The sequence below is a fragment of the Artemia franciscana genome, chromosome 3 (assembly GCF_032884065.1).
Source record: "Artemia franciscana chromosome 3, ASM3288406v1, whole genome shotgun sequence".
Lineage (NCBI taxonomy): Eukaryota > Metazoa > Arthropoda > Branchiopoda > Anostraca > Artemiidae > Artemia > Artemia franciscana.
Window position 1 is genome coordinate 6,573,472 of NC_088865.1, and position 20,495 is coordinate 6,593,966.

At 33.6% G+C, this 20,495-nt stretch overlaps 1 protein-coding gene across 14 annotated transcripts in view; it reads left to right on the top strand.

The window, feature by feature from the left end:
* LOC136024812 (palmitoyltransferase ZDHHC16B-like) overlaps positions 1-20,495 on the top strand; it is a 229,143-nt gene that overhangs the window by 164,323 nt on the left and 44,325 nt on the right. For 9 of the 14 annotated variants that reach the window (XM_065700283.1, XM_065700282.1, XM_065700280.1 and 6 more), the window contains one exon: positions 7,194-9,495. The exons of 4 other annotated variants lie outside the window; for them this stretch is intronic. In XM_065700283.1, coding sequence (XP_065556355.1) covers positions 7,417-9,372 — 1,956 coding nt within the window. In that variant the 5' untranslated portion in view covers positions 7,194-7,416 and the 3' untranslated portion in view covers positions 9,373-9,495. Of the gene's footprint in view, positions 1-7,193; positions 9,496-15,696; positions 15,803-20,495 lie in introns of those variants that run through there. One more of the 14 variants, XR_010616930.1, reaches the window with a different exon arrangement.

Below are 20,495 nucleotides of genomic sequence, written 5' to 3' on the forward strand. Positions count from 1 at the left end.
GCATATATTAAATACGTAAACTAACCATTGGTGTATTTTTTTTATGTTTGTGCTGTTGCACTGGTGATTTCTCTTCTCATTAAAATTCAATGTGCATAAACACATAAAAAAATATGGCAAAGATTAGTTTACTTATTTAATATATGCTATGCTTTACCCCCACCCCCCCTGATGTGCAAATATATAGCCCAAATTTGTTTCTAATCTATTACAGATTTTTTATACCCCATATTTAGGTCATTTTTAAGAGGCCAAAAATTGTTTAAATCTGAATTTGCAGTAAAAGCAATTATTATATATGTAAACAGCATTAAAACAGGCATCAAGTGGTATATTCACTTTATATGAAAGCCAGTAATACTGTTTGCACCAATTTTACCCTTTTCCCTAGTTATATAGTCTGTATTCATTGAGATTGCTGTTTAAACTAGATTTTTAACATAAAGTAGGGGCAAAATTTTACTTTGGCTACTTTTGACTATCTTTGAAAGAGGTTAGGTTAGGAAAATGAAACTTTCAGGGATGTGTCTACAGGCTGAAGTATGTCCCAGGAAAGTATTTTGAAGTACCTACCTCCATTTCTTTTCCCTCTAAATGGTCCTGAAATTTTGGGTTATCAGTTGTTTTTTTTTCTCTGGCTTTAGTTCTGAAAAGACAATTCCTGTTGATTTGCCATACTGTTGTTGCCATAACACTGGGTTTTCTAAATTTAAAAATAATCTTTTATGCCACCTCACTATAGGTTAAATATTTGGCAGATATTATTTATTCTCCATGATTTTTTTTTTTTTTTATTGGGTTTCATATGATGTCAGTTGCTTTCTGTTAAACATACATTTATTTTTAAAAATCAAGCTTCTTTTGAGAAAAAATTTGAGTTATTTTTCTCTGAAAAATATCACTGAAATATAAAGTGATATAAAATATGAGAAATATATGAGTGATATAAATATCACTGAAATTTTCTCTGAAATATCACTGAAAGGGGATAGGTTAGGAAAATGAAACTTTAAGGGATGGGTCTACAGGCTAAAGTATGTCCTGGGAAGGTATTTCAAAGTACATATCTCTACTCATTCTTGCTCTAGAGCGCCCTGACCCTTGATGACCTTCAAAAATAGGCTATCTGTGTTATAAAAGTGAAACCTTACAAAATAGATCTTCTGCTGAAATGAAGTACAACAAAGTTGTTCTCAGCTTAACAACTTTGCTCAATCCCAATTTATAAGGTTTTAAAGATATGAAAAAACATTTCCTAAATTTTGAAAAAAAAAAATGTTGATATGGCTCAGAATTCTACTCAAATAAAAGGAATTGAATTTTCAGAACTAAAGGCAGAGAAAAAGCAAATGGTACCTGAAAATTAAGGTAAAATGTTGTTTTGTCAAAATTTCAATAGGTATAGACCTGTCATGGAGTCAAATTTTAGGGCTCTCTAGAGGGAGAAGAAGTGGAGGTGGGTACTTTAAAATACCTTCCCAGGATATACTTTAGCCTATAGACCCATCCCTGAAAGTTTCATTTTCCTAACCTAACTTCTTTCTGAGATAGCAAGAAGTAACTCAACTAGAATTTTACCTTTTATCTGTCTGGTAAAAAACATCCTTCAAATTTTAGATATGCTCTAATTATACAGGTGCAAAAAAATTGCTTTTTAAAATTGCCATTATGAGGTAAGATATTAGCTAAAATGCCTGTATAAAGCAAACTAGCCTACCTAGTGAGTCAAAACACTTGAATTTGCTTGCTGCTTCTTCAACAGTGGCAAAAGGTCTGACAATGAGTAAAGTATGGAATTTAAGTCAGAAACGCCTTTTATGCTTTTTCTATTCTCACCAAAATAAAACACAAATCCCATGTTGACTTGCACAAAAACCTCAAGATAAGTTGTAGTAATTGGTCCTTTAGCCTGATGTAGCTGCTATTTGCTGCTATGAGTGCATAGTTTATAATGGGAGCTTAAAATTGTCTTGGCAAGCTGCATGGTTGAGTATACAACCCTCTAGGCTATACTCTCTTTCTTTATGTGCATATTATTGTTTAAAAATGATCAAGCTTCACATTAATCTCCTTTCATGACCTATAGTTGAAATTTGCTAGGGAAATATTTATTCCACTAAAAACTCACCACCTATTTTTGAACTTCAATTATACAGCCCTGTTTTTTTTTTACCCCCCTTAAGCCTGTATCCAGTTTCTGGTAGCCATTTAAATTTCATTTTGTCTGTTGCTCATTTCTTGTCAATATTACTGAGGGGTCACAGATAAGCACTAGAGTCCTCATTGATAAATAATATGTGCTTGTATATATATAGCTTGTTGCTACTTATTTTTCTCTGGGAATACAATGTTTGATGTGGCATAAACCAAAGAAAGGACCTGTAGGCCTAGAGAAAAATATGTTAAGAAAACCGATTTTTATAATTGCACAATAATTATAGCTTACATAATTTTACATGCAGTCCTGCTCTACTTTACCCCCAACCCTCCTAATATAGAAATATATAGCTGAAGTTACATGTTACCTGTTGATTCTGCCAATCTATCCCTCAACCTTTAACTCCCTGTTAATTGAAGCAATTGCAACAAAGCAAGAATGGCGGAAAAGGTAACAGGTGACAGAATACATTGGAACTACATAATTTTGGCTATATATTTACACATTAGGCAGGTTGGAGGTAAATTATAGTATAAAGATGCATGTTTTTCCCTTTGGTATGCAGGCTAAGTAGAAGATCACTTGTACCTGATGCTGTCCCTGTTGTTTTCAGTTGGATTGGAAACATCCAAAGAAAGTTTCCTTTGAAAAGGAAAGGTGAGATTGCCCAAAAGTGAGATTGAATTTGTCAAAGCTTGGAGGTTTGCCCCTTCAGTCTGTTTAAAGGAAAATGGATTCATAATTGAAGCTTTGTTCATTTCAATCTTAAGGGTGACCAATATTTGTGACAATTCATTAAATGGTTGTAAAGGGATACTTTTGTTTATTCATTAGTCTTCTTTGTTTTCTAACAGTTTTTTTTAATATTTAAATTGATATCCATTTCTTACAAATTTTTATTGATACCAGAGGTCCATTTGCAAGTTTTCACCTACTTTGTAATCCCTGGTCTCACAATTACATTTAAATTTACTGAAGCTAGGACACACAGAACTCCTATCTATTTAAAGAAAATCAATGGATATAAGTAGGTTTTATTGTATTTAAGCCCTAGGGCCATGGCAATTAAAAACAAAATAAAGGAGATTAACTTTAAAATACTTGACATTAAATAAGCATAATAGCCACAAAGAAAAACAAATAACAAAATTATACTTCTGTGTTCAGTTGCCACCTGAGCAACTGTCATAAATTTTTAAATCTTGCAGAACATTCACCCCCATTACATTCACAAGCTATCTCTCATGACCCACAAATTTGTCCATACATCCACATTTCAGGGAAATGGAAGGACCATCACACTGGTATTCTTCATTTCTACTTATATTTAATGGGTTTGAAAGAAAGTTTCCATGGCTAAGTCAGTAGGCCAGTAAAGGACCTGGTGGTCCTTTAGCCAGGTAGTGCAATAGGAAGCTAAGGACCAGCCAGCCTATTCTCTTGCATGCCCTTCCTCCTTACTGTCCCTAGATTTCCATCTGTACTCATTTAAAGTTGGGCTAATTCTAGCTGAGGTTAGTCATATCACCAACCCCTATCCAAAACCAAATAAACTGGCAATGCCAGGAATTAAACCTATACATCTTGGACAAAGCGTTCCAACCCAAAGTGCCTACCACTTAGCAAGGAACACAAATTTGACCAGAGAACAATAATTATTTGAAAAAAATTGCTATAGTTGTCCCACTACTGTCCTATAAATGCTATAGGCCCATTTTATTTACACAAATCAATTTAAGACAGGTATCAACAAAACTCCATCAGGGATTGTATTTGCTTAAAATACAATCAAGCTATGTGAATGCTCAGCTTTGTGATATTCTAGTCTTGAAATAATAAAAAAAGAGAAAATTTATATTTTCTATTTATTTTTCACCAACTCATTTGAGCAAAATCATTTGTGACAGCCAAATGCCCATGGTTGGCTTAGAACCTCTCTAAATGCTCTGAAACAGCAGGAATTAAAAAAAAAATATACTAATCAGCATTAAACTGTCCCTTAAATTTGAACACGTGTATTTAATTTGAAAATGATGCTACTGCTAGTCAAGTTACTGTGCTGTTCCCACTGGCTCGACTGCAGTTAAAAATGGGCAGTTACCACGCAGTAACTGCAGTTACTGAAAAACCATCAGCTGGAACACACCCATAAGCAATTATATCTGTATATTATATCAATTATATATCTTATATTATATTATTATATTATATATATATACATAAGCAATTATATCTGTAAAGAACATGCAAAAAGGCATCAAGTAGTATATTCACTTTATTTTTAAGTCAAAATATGAAAAAAACAAAAAATTTACTCCCGACCTGCCTAATTTGCTAATATATAGCCCAAATTTTAAATGTATTTTGCCACCTTTTAGCCTACTTATTTTTCCAGTTCTTGTTTTGCCACAGTTGCTTCAATTATCAGGTACTATGGTTGAGGTATAGATTGGCAGAATCAATAGGAAATATGCAATTTCAGCCTTAGATTTCCATATTAGGAGGGTTGGTGCTAAAGTAAAGCAGAGCTGCATACTTCTCTAGTGCTTAAGTATGACCCCTTAGCAATATTGACAAGAAATGAGTAACAGAAAAAATTCAATTTGGACTAAATGGCAATCAGGAACTGGATACAGGCTAAAGGGGGCCAAAAACAGGGCTGTATAATTGGAGTTCAAAGAACTCCATTTTATTATCTACCTATCCCCCCACCCAGTAAAAGATAAAACCCACCCACCCACACAAGAAAAAAGCCAGTTTTAACAAGGATAATAACATAGTTTCTAAGTCTATTTTAGTGCAACCTACCCAACAACAAAAAATTTGGCTCAATAACTCACCACACTGGTACACAAAAGTGGTGCCTTCATCCTGGATCCATCTGAACACATACTCCATGATTACCTATAATTGAAACTTTTGCCCTCTTTCCGAGTTAACTTGAGACGAACGTACAAAATGTAAAAGTTGTTAAAAGTCAACTTTTCATTAACTTTCAGTCAACTTTTACAAATCGAACGCTAAAAGTTAACTCGGAATCACAAATAAAACGTCAGAATGCTGGTTTCAGTCAACTTGGAATGTGATTCGAACGCAACTAAGTATTACTTATAATCAGGGCTTCCACTTCTAGGGAGATTACCCTATTTTAGGGGAAAATCACTTCTTTTAGGGACACTTATTTTGAATCTAGGGATTCAGGGAAATCTGGGGTAAAGTAAGGGTTTTTAGGGATCTTCAGGGAAAATTCGAATTTTTCAAACGAAGGCTGACAAATTCTTATAGATTGCAAATTATGCTCAGTCTTCTTGAAAATACTTATGCCGCAACACTGGCTTATATTACAAAGATCAGCGCGAAATTTCAAAAAAAAAGCTAAAGCGTGGAATGACATTCATTAGGAAGGGACGACTTTAATCCCTTGGATTTTCATTCATTAGGTATTTAGTAATTTAGTTTAGGTAGCCTAGTATTTAGTTTATTTTTAAGCAATGCCTTTGATTGGGTGTAAACTGCCCAACATAAAGAGTATTGGTTAGGCAGCAATTGTAGAATAGGAGCATGCGACCTATGCGCTTAGCATTAGGGATTCTTTCAATCTGCTGGTGACCTCTTTTCCCGTGGTCATCTATCTGCAAATCCACAGGGGATTATCCAAATAAAGAACCAGCTGCCTTAGCCGGGAGCCTGGGCAGCACCAGCTGCCCATGAAGGTGACCTTAGGTCGATGGGTGAAAGGTCAGAAACTATAATTTTTCAATTATAAAATTTTCTTTCAGTTTTATACATTCCCTTCTATGATTGTACAGTCCAGTTAAAGCACATCTGACCTCTTTAGGAGTAAAAAAGAAAAAGCAATTCTGCTACTTAAAAAATGAATATTTTAATTGATTTTGTGACTACATCAATTTTAAACAGGTCAGAAGGGCTTAAATTTAATTATGAAGTAAGAAAATATGATTTAAACCATGAAAGAACAGTTTTTGACTTGATAATTGGCAGGCGTTGATGTTTCATCCTGACACAAAATGGCACTCTCCATTGCTTAGCTAAAAAAAAAAAACAAGGCTCCAGCTACAATCTGATCATAGAAGAAAGTATACAAGACATTTACGGAAGTTGAAAGACTTATTTCTACCACGGTCCTGAAAGACACTGACCTAAGGTCACCCTCCTATACAACATGTGCAGACTGTGGCTTCTGTGTCAAAATTTAGGGACAGATGCTGGTGTTGGTGCAAACTGTGGCTTTTTTCCAGAAAAGTTGCAATCCATACTGTCTATAAAGGACCCTGCATTCTGTTAAAACTAGCTGTGAGTACCCTTATTTTTAATCTGATGATTCACACAATAATATTTAGTCTAGTCTTTTGTTCATGTCCACTTGCCTGCCACTTGCCATTTGGAATCATGTAAAATCTACTGTTTTGCCTTGGACTGCAGCAATGTGAAGGTAGCAAATTAAAGTATTTTGTTAAGCTAGGTTTACAGAGAAACATCTTTTGTGTTGTTTTTGCTTGGGTTGGTCCCTCCTAGGTTAGAAGACATCAAAACAAAGCTCTTCTAGTGAAGAAGTGGGTCACAAATTTCTTTTTCCATTTAAAGTGGAGTTCCAAATCTGAAGATACTTTACTTTGATACTTACTTTATTAATAAAGACAATTTAACTCTTTACTATATACATCTACTGCACTAATGGAAAAACCTACGTTTTTGCTGGCGTGCAGTAGTAAAGGCTAACCATTTTCTAAACCAACCAACAAACAACATAATAAATAATTAATTATCATTTATCAAGCTGGGCATACTTCGTTTTGATTTTTGCAAACTAGTGCAATGCAACCATTGCAAATTTTCGGTCCATCCATACTCCATACTGCAAACTTAAATTATACATGAGGTAATTTAAGTTAATTGACGATATGCACCTTAATGCCCATGAGCATAGTTTAGCATGATCTAGTTATTGTGTACCCTTGTACAAGTAATTATAGAAATAGACTAGTTTTGATCACTAATAAAACACTTTTTCTAGAGATCATTGACATGCAAAGTTCGTCTGAAAGCCAGTGTACTGACTCAGAGGAAGATAATCTTCAAATTGCATCTAGTCCCGAAAGACGACTGGATGACGAAGATGATGATGTTCCTGAAGTTCACCTCCTGGTGACTCCTCCAAAAAAAAGCAGGGTTCAGGGCAGAATTCCCAAAAGAAAACATACGAGCAAAAGTTTGTTGACAAGTGGCTTCAGTTACCAATGTGTAAAAATTGGATAGAGAAAAGAGTGTCAAACAAGTCAAAGAAAAAGACTTATGTGCCATACTGTAAGTTCTGTTTGAAGTATGTGTATTGTGGGAAATCAGAGTTGACGAAGCATGCCCTGACCAAGCAGCATATAAAAGCAAGCAGTGAAATCGAGACGAAGTCTGGCAGCATTGAAAAACTTCTGACTGTAGGCAGTCATTCCAAAGAAATTGAACAGCGCATCTGCATATTTCTGGCAGAACATAATCTGCCATTACGTCTTGCAGACAGCTTGATTCCTTCCCTCAGAAAATTATTTCCCAAAGACCAGGCCCTGGCAGGGGTCACATTGGGTAAACAGAAAGCTACAAATATTTTGCGACAGAATTTTTCGTTGGTGCTACAGAACCAGTTAGTCGAGTTGCTCAAAACCACTTTTTTCTCTGTGATAATTGACGAAACCACTGATCGTACTATTGATAAACAGCTAGCTATCATGGTTGTATTTTTTAGCGAGAAAGATCTAAAACTTCATGTCGAAGTATTGGATATGGTTAAGTGTAGTGATGGATCGGCTGAGGGCCTGACTAACCGCATCAAGCAAGTCATTGAAGAAAACTCGATTCCCTGGCAAAATATTGTTGGATTTTGTGCAGATACAACTAACGTCATGTTTGGAGCCAACAGATCTGCTTCAACCCTTATGAAAGCCATGGTGCCACACATCTTGAATGTGAAATGCTCATGCCATCTTATTCACTTATGCTCGTCATATGCATGCTTTTCACTTCCCAAGATACTCGAAGACTTGGCGCGAAATATCTATGCCCACTTTTCCAGAAGCGCTTCCAGGCGAGAGAAGTTCGCCGAATTTCAGGAGTTCTTCCGATGCGAAGCACACCGAATTCTTGCTCCGGGACAGACCCGTTGGTTATCCCTTCAGGCCTGTGTGAAGAGGCTTATTGAGCAACGGGTTGCACTTATTCAGTATTTCGTAGAAACCACGTTTGAAGACCCAACTGCAACAAATGACCTTATTTTGTCGACATTACAAAGCAAGTTAACAAAGCCATACCTTGAATTCATGGACTACTCTCTTGGCCTCTCCAACGAATCCAATACAGTTTTTCAATCCGAACTCCCACTTCTTCACTCCCTGAAGCTTAGTGTCAGCAAACTTGTGAATGATGTTGCGTCTAACTTCATGAAATTGGACTATATTCGCAATGTTGGTTCGTTTACTGAACTGGATTCTTACCTTTCAAGTGAGTATCTGCCTTTAAACCAGACATATGTGGGAATAGCTGCAACCAATTCCATGCAAGAACTCGAGGATGCTCAAGAGCCAAGTGATAACATTGATCTCTTTTACCAGTCGTGTCGAAACTACTATATAGTCCTGATCAAGCAGATCAAAGACCGGTTCAAGTTTGAAGACGAAATTTATGACATTTTGGCTTTAGTTGAACCAAGGAATGCAAGAAATTTGAACCCAAGATCTCTAAGGCCACTATTTGTGAGATTTCCTGTTCTAACAGAAAAGTGTTCCCTCCAGAAAACGGACGTAGAATGGAGGTCACAGGCAATGACTGATGTCACTGAGCTTCATTTGGGAGATGTCCAAGTTGAAGACCTGTCAGTTGAACAATACTGGAAGAAAATACTTGGTCTGAAGACTCGCAGTGGCGAAATCAAGTACCCGGAACTGCGGAAGTGCATTTCGCTGATGTTCTCGTTACCTTTTAGCAACGTTCCAGCTGAACTTTTGTTCAGCCTCCTGAAATTGATCAAAACAGACATGAGAAATAGTCTCGAAAATGTCACCCTAGTCTCACTGATCCGAGTTAATTACTGGTTGAAAAACGAAGATAAAACTTCATCAACTGTCAGTATACCGAAAGCTGTCGCTGGCTTCAAAACGAAGGCAAACGCTACGTGCGATGAAGTGCTGGAGATGACACTTGTTTGAACTTTTTTATGTATTCTCGTTAGTGTAAAGATGTTATCATTATCTGAAGTTAAAAGATCTCAGTTTGAACTTTTGTATGTATTCTCGTTAGTGTAAAAGATGTTGTTATCATTATCTGAAGTAAAAAAGATCTCATATAAATTCTGTGGAAATCTAGGGCAAAATATCCTTTCTTCTAGGGAGAAATCAGACCTAAACACGAGGACTTCTAGGGAAAATTAGTATGAAAATAGGGAAAATTGAAATCGAAAAGTGGAAGCACTGCTTATAATTCGTAGAATTCTATTATTATCAGGCGGTGGCTTCTTCTCTCGTATTTTAAGCAGGGCTGCCAAATTTTTTTAAGGAGCTTGTCATATTTTTTCCGAAATTTGCTTTTTGTGTTATGAGATTCCATAATGTGTTTTATATTTCTGCTACAAGTAGTATCATATTTAATTGCCAAATATTTATTTATTGTTTTGAATATATAATCTTTTCCAAATCAGTTCAAAAGGGAGTAAACTTAACCTTATCTTGGGATCATGACCTTTTTATGACGTCACGAAAGAATTTGAAACATTCGATTAAATTAATGTTACCCTCTATGAATTTGTGTTTGGGCGGCCAACGAGGCAAGTTTACATTTATAAAAGTTTTAAGGACAGTCAACAAATTGAAAATAGACTTTTCGTATGACGTGCTAATCGTAATCGGCTTTATTGGCTAAGCTTTTTTTTTGACTCAATATGTAAGCCCTTCAACCAGCTTCAATCTAGTATTTTTGTCATATTTGTTGGTGCTTTTTAAAGCCAGATGGCTTATTCTGAAGGAAAGATATGGCAAAGGAAGGAAAATGAATACGTTTCGAGGATAAACGGTGGTATGACAAATACAGTTCTCAGAAAAAAAAAGAAAAGAACTGAATTTTTACATCCCGAATGGAACAAAAATTTATTTGTTCCGATTGGAACAAAAATAAATTTTGGAACAAAAATAAAAAAAGATAAATTCCTTCAGTATATCATGCGTTCAATCATTAGGTATTAAATATTAATACACTATGTCCAAAACCAAAAACAGTAAAAGAAAACAAAATTAAACTTACGATTCGGCTATCAAAACAATACTCCTTCTTTACAAGTTCAATTTCAAAACCCAAATTCCAACCGATCGTTCCGTCAAACAACTTCAAGTATAATTCTTGGCTAATCTTGTCAAGATTGTTTGACCACGAATGATGTAAATGTAAGGGTCTTATAGCATTTGGAATGCTGCATTCGAAATGGTTGAATCTAAATTCAGGAAAATGATACTTTTGTGAATCTTTGAAGAACCGTCTATGCTTAAATTGCATCCGTCTGGTTTTTATGGCACTTGTTATTAACCAAGTGACATATAGCAATCGCCAATTCTGTCGGTCTGTCTCTCTGTCGGTCCCGGTTTTGCTACTTTAGGCACTTCCAGGTAAGCTAAGACGATGAAATTTGGCAAGCGTATCAGGGACCGGACCAGATTAAATTAGAAATAGCCCGATTTGACTTTTCCCGAATTTTCGAAGATTTTAGATTAGAATTTTCCCGATTTGACCATCTGGGGGGGGAGTGGGGGGCCGGTTAATTCGCAAAAAATAGAAAAAATGAAGTATTTTTAACTTATGAGTGGGTGATTGGATCTTAATGAAATTTGATGTTTGGAATGATATTGTGTCTCAGGGCTCTTATTTTAAATCCCAACCGGATCTGATGACATTGGGGGGAGTTGGAGGGGGGAAACCTAAAGTCCCGGTTTTGCTACTTTAGGCACTTCCAGGTAAGCTAGGACGATGAAATTTGGCAAGCATATCAGGGACCGGACCAGATTAAATTAGAAATAGTCGTTTTCCCGATTTGACCATCTTGGGGGGGGAGTAGGGGGCCGGTTAATTCGGAAAAAATAGAAAAAATAAAGTATTTTTAACTTATGAGCGGGTGATTGGATCTTAATGAAATTGTATGTTTGGAATGATATTGTGTCTCAGAACTCTTATTTTAAATCCCTACCGGATCTGATGACATTGGGGGGAGTTGGAGGGGGGAAACCTAAAATCTTGGAAAACGCTTAGAGTGGAGGGATCGGGATGAAACTTGATGGGAAAAATAAGCGCAAGTCCCAGATTGACATAATCGGAACTGATTCGCTCTCTTTGGGGTAGTTGGGGGGGGGTAATTCTTAAAAATTAGAAAAAATGAGGTATTTTCAACTTACGAGTGGGTGATCGGATCTTAATGAAATTTGATATTTAGAAGGACGTCGTGACTCAGAGCTCTTATTTTAAATCCTGACCGGCATTAAGGCTCTGATTTTCCTTTTAAATCAATCTATTGATTCTTAGAATTTTGTTGGAGCTCATACCATATGAGCTCTTGGCTCTTAGCTCTTCTTGCCTCGTCACAAGTGCCATATGAGCTCTTAGCTCTTGTTAATCAAAGTAACACAGGAGACGAAAATTAATGAACAAGAGAGAAGTGAAAAATTATGGTGTTTAAAGTAATATTTACTAGGGATAGTCACTAGGGGTGACACCGTGATCGGGTGATTTTCGGGGAAATTTTAGGGATTCGTGGGACCAAATTTTTTTTCGGGGAGACACATAGATTTTCGGAGAAATCCACAAAAATTCGGGGATAGTGGAAACCCTGTGAGAACCTGTATTGCTAGCAGCGTTTCCACTTTTCGATTTCAGAATTCTTTATTTTGATATCAATTTTCTATAAAATTTCTTGTCTTTGGGTCTGATTTCTTCCTAGAACAAAGGGATAATTTGCCTTAGATTCCATACAATCTACATGAAAAATGTAGAACAACATCAAATTACGATTTTTTTACTTTAGATAATGATATACATAACATCTTTAACACTACTGAGAATACATAAAATAGTCAATTAAATATAATTTTCAGCACTTCATCAGAATTTTCGGTGCTGGCACGTTTGAAACATTTTGCATGCCTGATTATGATTTTGATCTCTATCCTCAAAAAGATACCTGAGTTTCATTTAATATGCTGATAATTCAAAATTGACTTTTTTGACAAAATTGACGATTTTTGAGTAAAATTTTAAGCAATATCAATGTTTTTTTTTCTAAATTTAGGAAATATGTTTGCACATCTTTGAAACCTCATAACTTGGAATGAGCAAAGTTTGGAAAACTTGGAAAGGCTAAAAACATTTTTCTTCATTTGGTAAATATCTCGCAGTTCGCAGTTGACTTACGAATAAAGTGAATATACTGCTTGAGACCTTTTTTATTTTCTTTACGAATATAATAATCGCTTTTCTCGAAAATTCAGTTTTAAACCCTTGAAAATAATAATTTCGTTCTATATTTTTTGGATATAAAATGAGTTTTAATTTTTTTCAAACTTGGAAAAATTTATTGGATTTTTTTATGCAATCAGGATAAAACTTCAAAATCAGCAAAAAGTAAATAAGGATATATTGGATATAACAGCTTATGAAGATGTAGCTTTCTCTTGAAGGTGTCTTTAGCAATCAGTAGATTTTCAAAATCTGATTTTTTACGGAAAAAAAAGCGTTACCAAATTTAACTAACCAGTTTTGCTTGCTGATTCTATGTGCTTTAACGTGGCAACAGTGATGAAAATGTGATTTTGCCCTAGAAACTTCATGATTTTAAAACAACCAAAATCTGAATTTCAGAATATTATATCTAAGATGGGTAAAGTGCTGGTAGAAAAAACCTTTGTTTTTCGTCGTTGCTTAAAAACCTTAAGCTTATAAACCATTTGATTAGCTGAATTTGGCGGACAATAAACCGTCGGATATCCAATGATGGCTGAGTAAAACCTGCATTTATACAACTTGGCATGAAAACTTGGCGTTGGTCCAGATATAAGAAAACCAGTCAATGATAGAGACATAATTGGTAACAGGATTCATTGGAGGTGCCAAGTCTATTATTTATTTATCAAGACAATTACTCCCTTGATAAACCCCTTATAGTTACCGAAGAATAGTTGCACTTATCTCCAATGGTCCATTATCTCCAATGGTCCATTTTCCCCAAATTTCCCGGTGTTTTTCTAAGTTTCCCAAAAAGCATTTTATGCCCTTTGAAATCTCCCCATAATTGACGCTAAAGGAAATTAGCTAATTGTATTTCGTATTGGCGTTTATATATTTACGAACGTTAATTGTTGGTTATATTTTGAAGAACACAATTTAATTTATAGGGAATTTGGGGAAACCCCAATAAGTCAGGGGAGTGGTAGTGCTGCCTGGATCAATACGCACACGGGGGATGATTTTGACAAATTCCCCCTCCTCTCTAAATATGGATCATATAAAAAAATTGTTATACATGGCTACTTAAATACTATCAAGGATCCTAAAAAAGACACGTAAGTCTTCACAGTTCAGCTTAATGCATTGGAGATACTGCCTTTTGAAAACAGCAGTTTTGCATCTTGCAAATAGAAGATAAAATAAAGAAAGGAAAAACGTTTGTGGGATAAAATATTTCAATTTTGCAGATAATTATGCTTTATATTTCAAATATTTTGTCTAAGTCCTAGAGATTATTGAATTTTTTTCTAAAATATTAATAAGAAATTAAACTCGTCGTATGGTAATATAGAAATAGAATACAAACTCAGGAAAGAAGAAGAAGAAGAAAATTTTACAGAAAGTTCCGTCGAAAGGCTCATAAAAAGAAGTTAGGAAGTAGACTTATATTTTAGAAATAAGATATATTCTAGGAATAAACGAGATCAAATAATAGTACGTTTATTGAAAATACATTTAATAGATTTCAGTAATAAATAAGTTTTGGTACCACCAGTGGTCTTTCTTTAAAAAAAAAAAAAAAATTCTGAAATACCATACTTCATCCCATAGCCGTATCAAGAAGGGGGGTACCCGGTTTAACGTGTTTTTTATTGGTGTTATCTTTTTCATTTTTCTAAGCTTTTAATGCCATGTTTTGAAGAATGTCAATTTACCAGTGAAGAGTGACGCTAATGTATTGGCGGATAAATTAATTTTCTTTTTTGTTTAAAATTTCGGTTCCGCTTCACCACCTTGCATATAATTTTTATTTGTTTCCCTTCTTCTATATCTCTGCATCTAGGGAGCTTAAAATTGCAAATCTGGATTTCAGTTCTATTCAAAGAATTCAAAGCTATAACAACATGCATTTCGAGATCTACTATTAAGCTTTGGTAAAGTGTTGTCTTTAGCACAAAAGGAGTTATTTAAGAAATATTTGCTTAAACAGTATGAGGGACTATGGTTGCTTTACCGCTGCTTGAATAACTAAATAAAAAGACCAATTTTTAAAAATAATGATTTTTAAAAGAATAAACAAAGACTAACTATAGGTTGCAAAAGCTAATTAGTTTCTGTGACCTATAGCTAATTAACTTCTGTGACCTATAGTCTCAGTTGCTATAATTGTGAATGTTGATATTGGTTGTATTTTGCTTAGTTTTGGGATTTTTTTTTTAGATTTTTTTTAGTTGTTTCTTGTTTTCTCAGTGTTGAAACCCCTCGTTTCATACCGGTAAAATTTCTGGGTTGTTGTAGTTTTTATCTTTTCTTTCTACTGGCCACGTTCCCGTTTGTTAGTTCATCGTTGAAATTTCTCTCTTTGTTTTTTTTTTTTTTCAAATCTTATCATAAGACTAACCAATTGGGATAGTTATTAAACAAACAAAAAAAAAAAAAAACAAAACAAATGAGATCAGAGGCCATAGCATCTCAGTACTAATAGAAAGTTGATTTTTACATAGTTGCACCATTTTCACATTTGAGCTTCAAACTTTTCGAGGGGGAGGCTGGCAACGTACTGAAACTAACCCTCTCTAGACGTCTAGTTACATCGGTAGTTTTTGTTTTATACGTTCATTCTGTTATAAGTTTTAGTTTTTGTACTTTTCTTTTTCCATATTTTCTAATACTTCATAAAAAGCCTTTGAAAAAAATGATTAAGAAACACATGCAGTAGTGTTTTTTAATTTATGGGCAATCGTACAACTCTCCACCACTCATAGCCCATGTCTTCTGAAAAGTGCTTTAAATTTGAATATTTTGCATAGAAGATAAGTTATGGAGCAGCATTAATAAGGGGCTCAGCAACGGAGGAGGAGGCAGTATAGTTGCCCTATATAAGGATTTGCTAGTGTTTTTTTTTTTACCATTTTAGGCTTCAACATAATTTTAGGTGTCATTTGAATTTGGAATTACTCTTGTTTGTTATATGGAAAAGAAATATTTTAGTTTTAGGAATGGCCTAAATTTACTTTTTTTTTTCTGTCTTAGTAGACCTCTTTCTCTTTCAGACTGGTGTTATCTTTCCAGTAGAATATAAAAAATGTAGAAAGTGCTACAGGCCCAAGCCCCCTCGTACACATCATTGTTCAGTTTGTAATAGATGTGTTCTTCGAATGGATCATCACTGTCGTGAGTTATGTAATTTTCTTCTGTAGAATCTGATTTATATCATAACAGTGACACTTTTGTCAGTTTTTACCAATTTGTCAATTTTGTCTTTTCAATTAAAATACCAAAAAACAAATATTGTTCGAAATACGAGGGGGGGGGGCAAAAAGATAAATTCTCTTCTCTTGCTATTACAGCCCATGGACTTAATAAAAAAGCATAGGTTTTTGAATGTTTAAACTTAGTACTTTCATCTATTCCAGCAGGGAATTGTTCCAATAGAAGTATCGTAGTTTCCAATTTAGAATCTATTCAAAATACACTGTTTCAAATTATGAAATCACAGGTTATTGATGCTTATACAATACAGATTTCTCAGTTTAATATTTTTGCAAACCGCAAAAGCCATCTTATCATATGATTTTGATTCTTAAAGGTTGACGATATCCAATGATATAGAGGGGGCGGAGCATTTTCCAAGCGCGAGCAGAACGTTATTCAATCCATTCCGATGACATTGCACGAGCGGGCTAGTTTTGTTTGATTGCAAGTGTAATTGAGCAACACTTCGGCCCATGTATTTTTCTAGGAGTCAGACATTTGGTGAAACCATATAGATAATCTTTAACGTAATACTTGACTTACTTGACTTAAGTCTCCTGCCGGGCACTGCTCGGCGTAGAGAGTGACGTCTGCCTCCTCCACCCACTTCGGTCCATGGCGAGTATTTGCTCTTCGCCCTGTCTAATGTTTGCCATCGCTAAGAACTCGGACAGGTTGTCGGACCAACGTTTCTTCGGTCGGCCTCGAGGTCGCTTCCAACCAACTTTGATAGGGTCGAAGTCATAGATCATCTTTGCGGGTAGATGTGGTGGTATTCGAAGCAGATGCCCGAACCATCGTAAGGTTCGCTCGGCTGCTTGAGACGAAAACCAAGACTGCTTTGTGAGCTGCAGAAGCTTTTCATTGCTGACGAAGTCAGACCATCGTAGGCCCTCAATCCTCCTCAGGCTCTTTGCATGAAATACGTCTATTTTCTTTAGGGTTGCAGCTGATGCTTGCCATGTCTCAGCTCCGTAAAGCATCACAGAACCGACTAGAGCGTTGAAGATCCGCAGTTTCGTTGTGTACAACTGATATTGTTGTACTTAATCCAAATATATAGTTTTCTTTGGTGTTTTATCTTTGGGCTGTCATCTACATTATCGATTAAATGTAATGTTTGATGATGACAGCTTAGGTTAGAATAGATTAGGTTTGGTGAGGCCAGGTTGGACAATGTCAGCTCAGATTAGGTTTTTAACCCATTTCTGATATTTAGAACCGAATTTAACATGAACTAATCTAACTTGACCTAGCCTAAACTAACATAATTTAACCCAACCTAATTTTGACTTTTTCATCATAGCTTGTATCAGACTTAAAAGGCTTACTCGCAAAAATAATTGAATTCAAGTAGAAAAAAAGGAATTTCAAATATTCACCGGTGAATGTCGAGATTAACCAAATTTCTGACACTAACGGTAACATATATATATATATATATATATATATATATATATATATATATATATATATATATATATATATATATATATATATATCATGAAAAGAGAAATCACCAATGCAACAGCACAAACACAAAAAAAAAGAGAAACAGAAGGAGAAAAGGAAGACGGAGAAGGAGAAGGAGAAATTAGTGATTAATATAGACCAGCACTTGAATGAGGCCTTAACCCTACTCATCCATACAATCACGCAGGTCAAACAGCATAGCCACACACAATCAACCATAAAGAATAATCCATGGACAGGCAGTCATGTCGTCAATAAGTATTTGTACTTTGTATTTATTATTTATTTATGTATTTGTATTTGTATTTGTACTTTGTACTTTGTATTTTGTATTTGTATTTGTATCTACTTTGTATTTGTTTATTATGGAAAGGCAGTGTGGTCTTCGTCGCTATTTTTGGGCCTATGGTGGCCAAAAAAATGACATCAAATCAAAATTCTAAGGTATTGATTTTTAATATGAAAGATGGAGAGAATATTCCTTTATAGAAACGTTGAACCAAAGGTCGCACAATATTGGGAGATCGCTCATTTGGACAAAAATTGAAGGTACCTGTCTTTTTAAGAAACGAAATGGACCTTGCCTTAAGAAAGTGTAAATTCCTGTTAATTTGTCCCTAAATTAAAATACTTAGCTTGAGTAGAAACCAAGGACATCAAGCGAAAATTTCGAGGTAACCAATTGCCTTAAATCTATTGAAAAATTGCATGTTAAATGGTCCATTTGTTTCAGATCTATTTTTACTTCGAAGGCCAATGATAAATTTTAAGAGTCTAGGGATCTAAACCCTTAAAATGGCATATCTGTTCAGTTTTTTTTCAATCTTCCCGAGAGATTCTTCCGATCAATATGGAAAATTCAATTAACGTTTATCATCCCCTCATTTTAAAAGACACGTTCGGACTATTTATGCAATATTGATGTTAAGGGTGAAATAATTCTCTCTTCATTGTAAAAAGATATTTGTTTAGAGAAAAAATTACGTTCGCTTAGGTCGAAAGGAGGGACTACGTGGGAGGATCTTCCCTTGGAGGGATCTGACATGGGAGAAGGAAAATTCCATGAAGGGGGGGGCAGGGTTTTCTAGCATGATTTTGAAAAAAAAAATGACAAAAATAAATATGAAATAAGTTTTTTCAGCTGAACGTAAGGACCAGCATTAAAACGGACAGAGATTATTACGCATATTGGGGGCTCATCTTTTCCTAAAAGTATTTTTAGTAATTTCAACTATTTATTCTACAACCTTTGTGATTCAGGGGTCAATCATAAAGAATTGGGACAAAATTAAAGCTTTAGTATAAAGAGTGAGGTATTAACGAGGGGGCAAACCCCCTCATATACATAATAAAAATATACGAATATAGAAATTCGTTACGTAAATTAATTTGTAAGTTATGTATATTTTTTACTAATAAAAACGTTCGTTAAAAATTTTAAAATTCTAGTTGCCTTTTTAAGTAACCGAAAAATTAGAGGGCAACTAGGCCTCCTTTCCCACCCTTTTTCTCAAAATCGTCTGATCAAAACAAAGAGAGAGCCATTTGGCAAAAAAAGCTAATACGCCAATTTCGTTTTAATTACTCCTCTGCGGTGAGCCAAAATAAAAACATGCATTAGTTCAAAAACGTTCAGAAATTAAATAAAAAAACAAGTTTTTTCAACTGAAAGTAAGGAGCGACACCAAAACCCAAAACGACAGAAATTACTCCGTGTATAAAAGGGGCTGTTCCTCCCTCAACGTATATATATATATATATATATATATATATATATATATATATATATATATATATATATATATATATATATATATATATATATATATATATATATATATATAATATATATATATATATATATATATATATATATATATATATATATATATATATATATATATATATATATATATATATATATATATATATATATAAAAATATATATATATATATATATATATATATATATATATATATATATATATATATAAATATATATATATATATATATATATATATATATATATATATATATATATATATATAAATATATATATATATATATATATATATATATATATATATATATATATATATATATATATATATATATATATATATATATATATATATATATATATATATATATCTATATATATAAAAATAAGTTGTCTGTGTGTGGATCTGTGGATCAGGTGACGTCATGTTTGTTCGCATATGACGTCTGAATTATTTCACACTAATACAAAAGAAGAAAAAAACTAAAAAAGGTAAAAACTACAAAAAAAACTAAAAAGAAAAAAAAACTAAAAAAGCTAAAAAACTAAAAAAAACTAAAAAAAGGTAAAAATCTAATAACTAAAAAAAACTGAAAAAAATAAAAAAAGGCAAAAACTACAAAAAAAATAAAAACTAATAAAAAAACTAAAAAAGCTAAAAAACTAAAAAAACTAAAAAAAAACTAAAAAAAGGTAAAAAACTAAAAAAAAACTAAAAACTAAAAAAGAAGAAAAACTAAAAAAAAGGAAAAAACTGAAAAATAAATGAGAAAAAGAAAACTAAAAAAATATGAATAAATATATATAAAAATAAGTTGTTTATGGGTTATGTCTGTCTGTCTGTCTGTCGAGTGACGTCGTGTTTGTCCGCATATGACGTCTGAATTATTTCACACTAATACAAAAGAAGAAAAAAAACTAAAAAAGGTAAAAACTACAAAAAAAACTAAAAAGAAAAAAAACTAAAAAAGCTAAAAAACTAAAAAAAAAACTAAAAAAAGGTAAAAAACTAAAAACTAAAAAAAACTGAAAAAACTAAAAAAAGGCAAAAACTAAAAAAAAACTAAAAACTAATAAAAAAACTAAAAAAGCTAAAAAACTAAAAAAACTAAAAAAACTAAAAAAAGGTAAAAAACAAAAAAAAAACTAAAAACTAAAAAAGAAAAAACTAAAAAAAAGGAAAAAACTGAAAAATAAGAGAAAAAGAAAACTAAAAAAATATTAATAAATATAAAAAATATAAATATAAATATAATATAAATTAGCAATCAACAAAGCACCGAGACACAAATGACGACCGGGACACAGGGAGTATAAATGACGACCAGGACATAAGTAAAAAA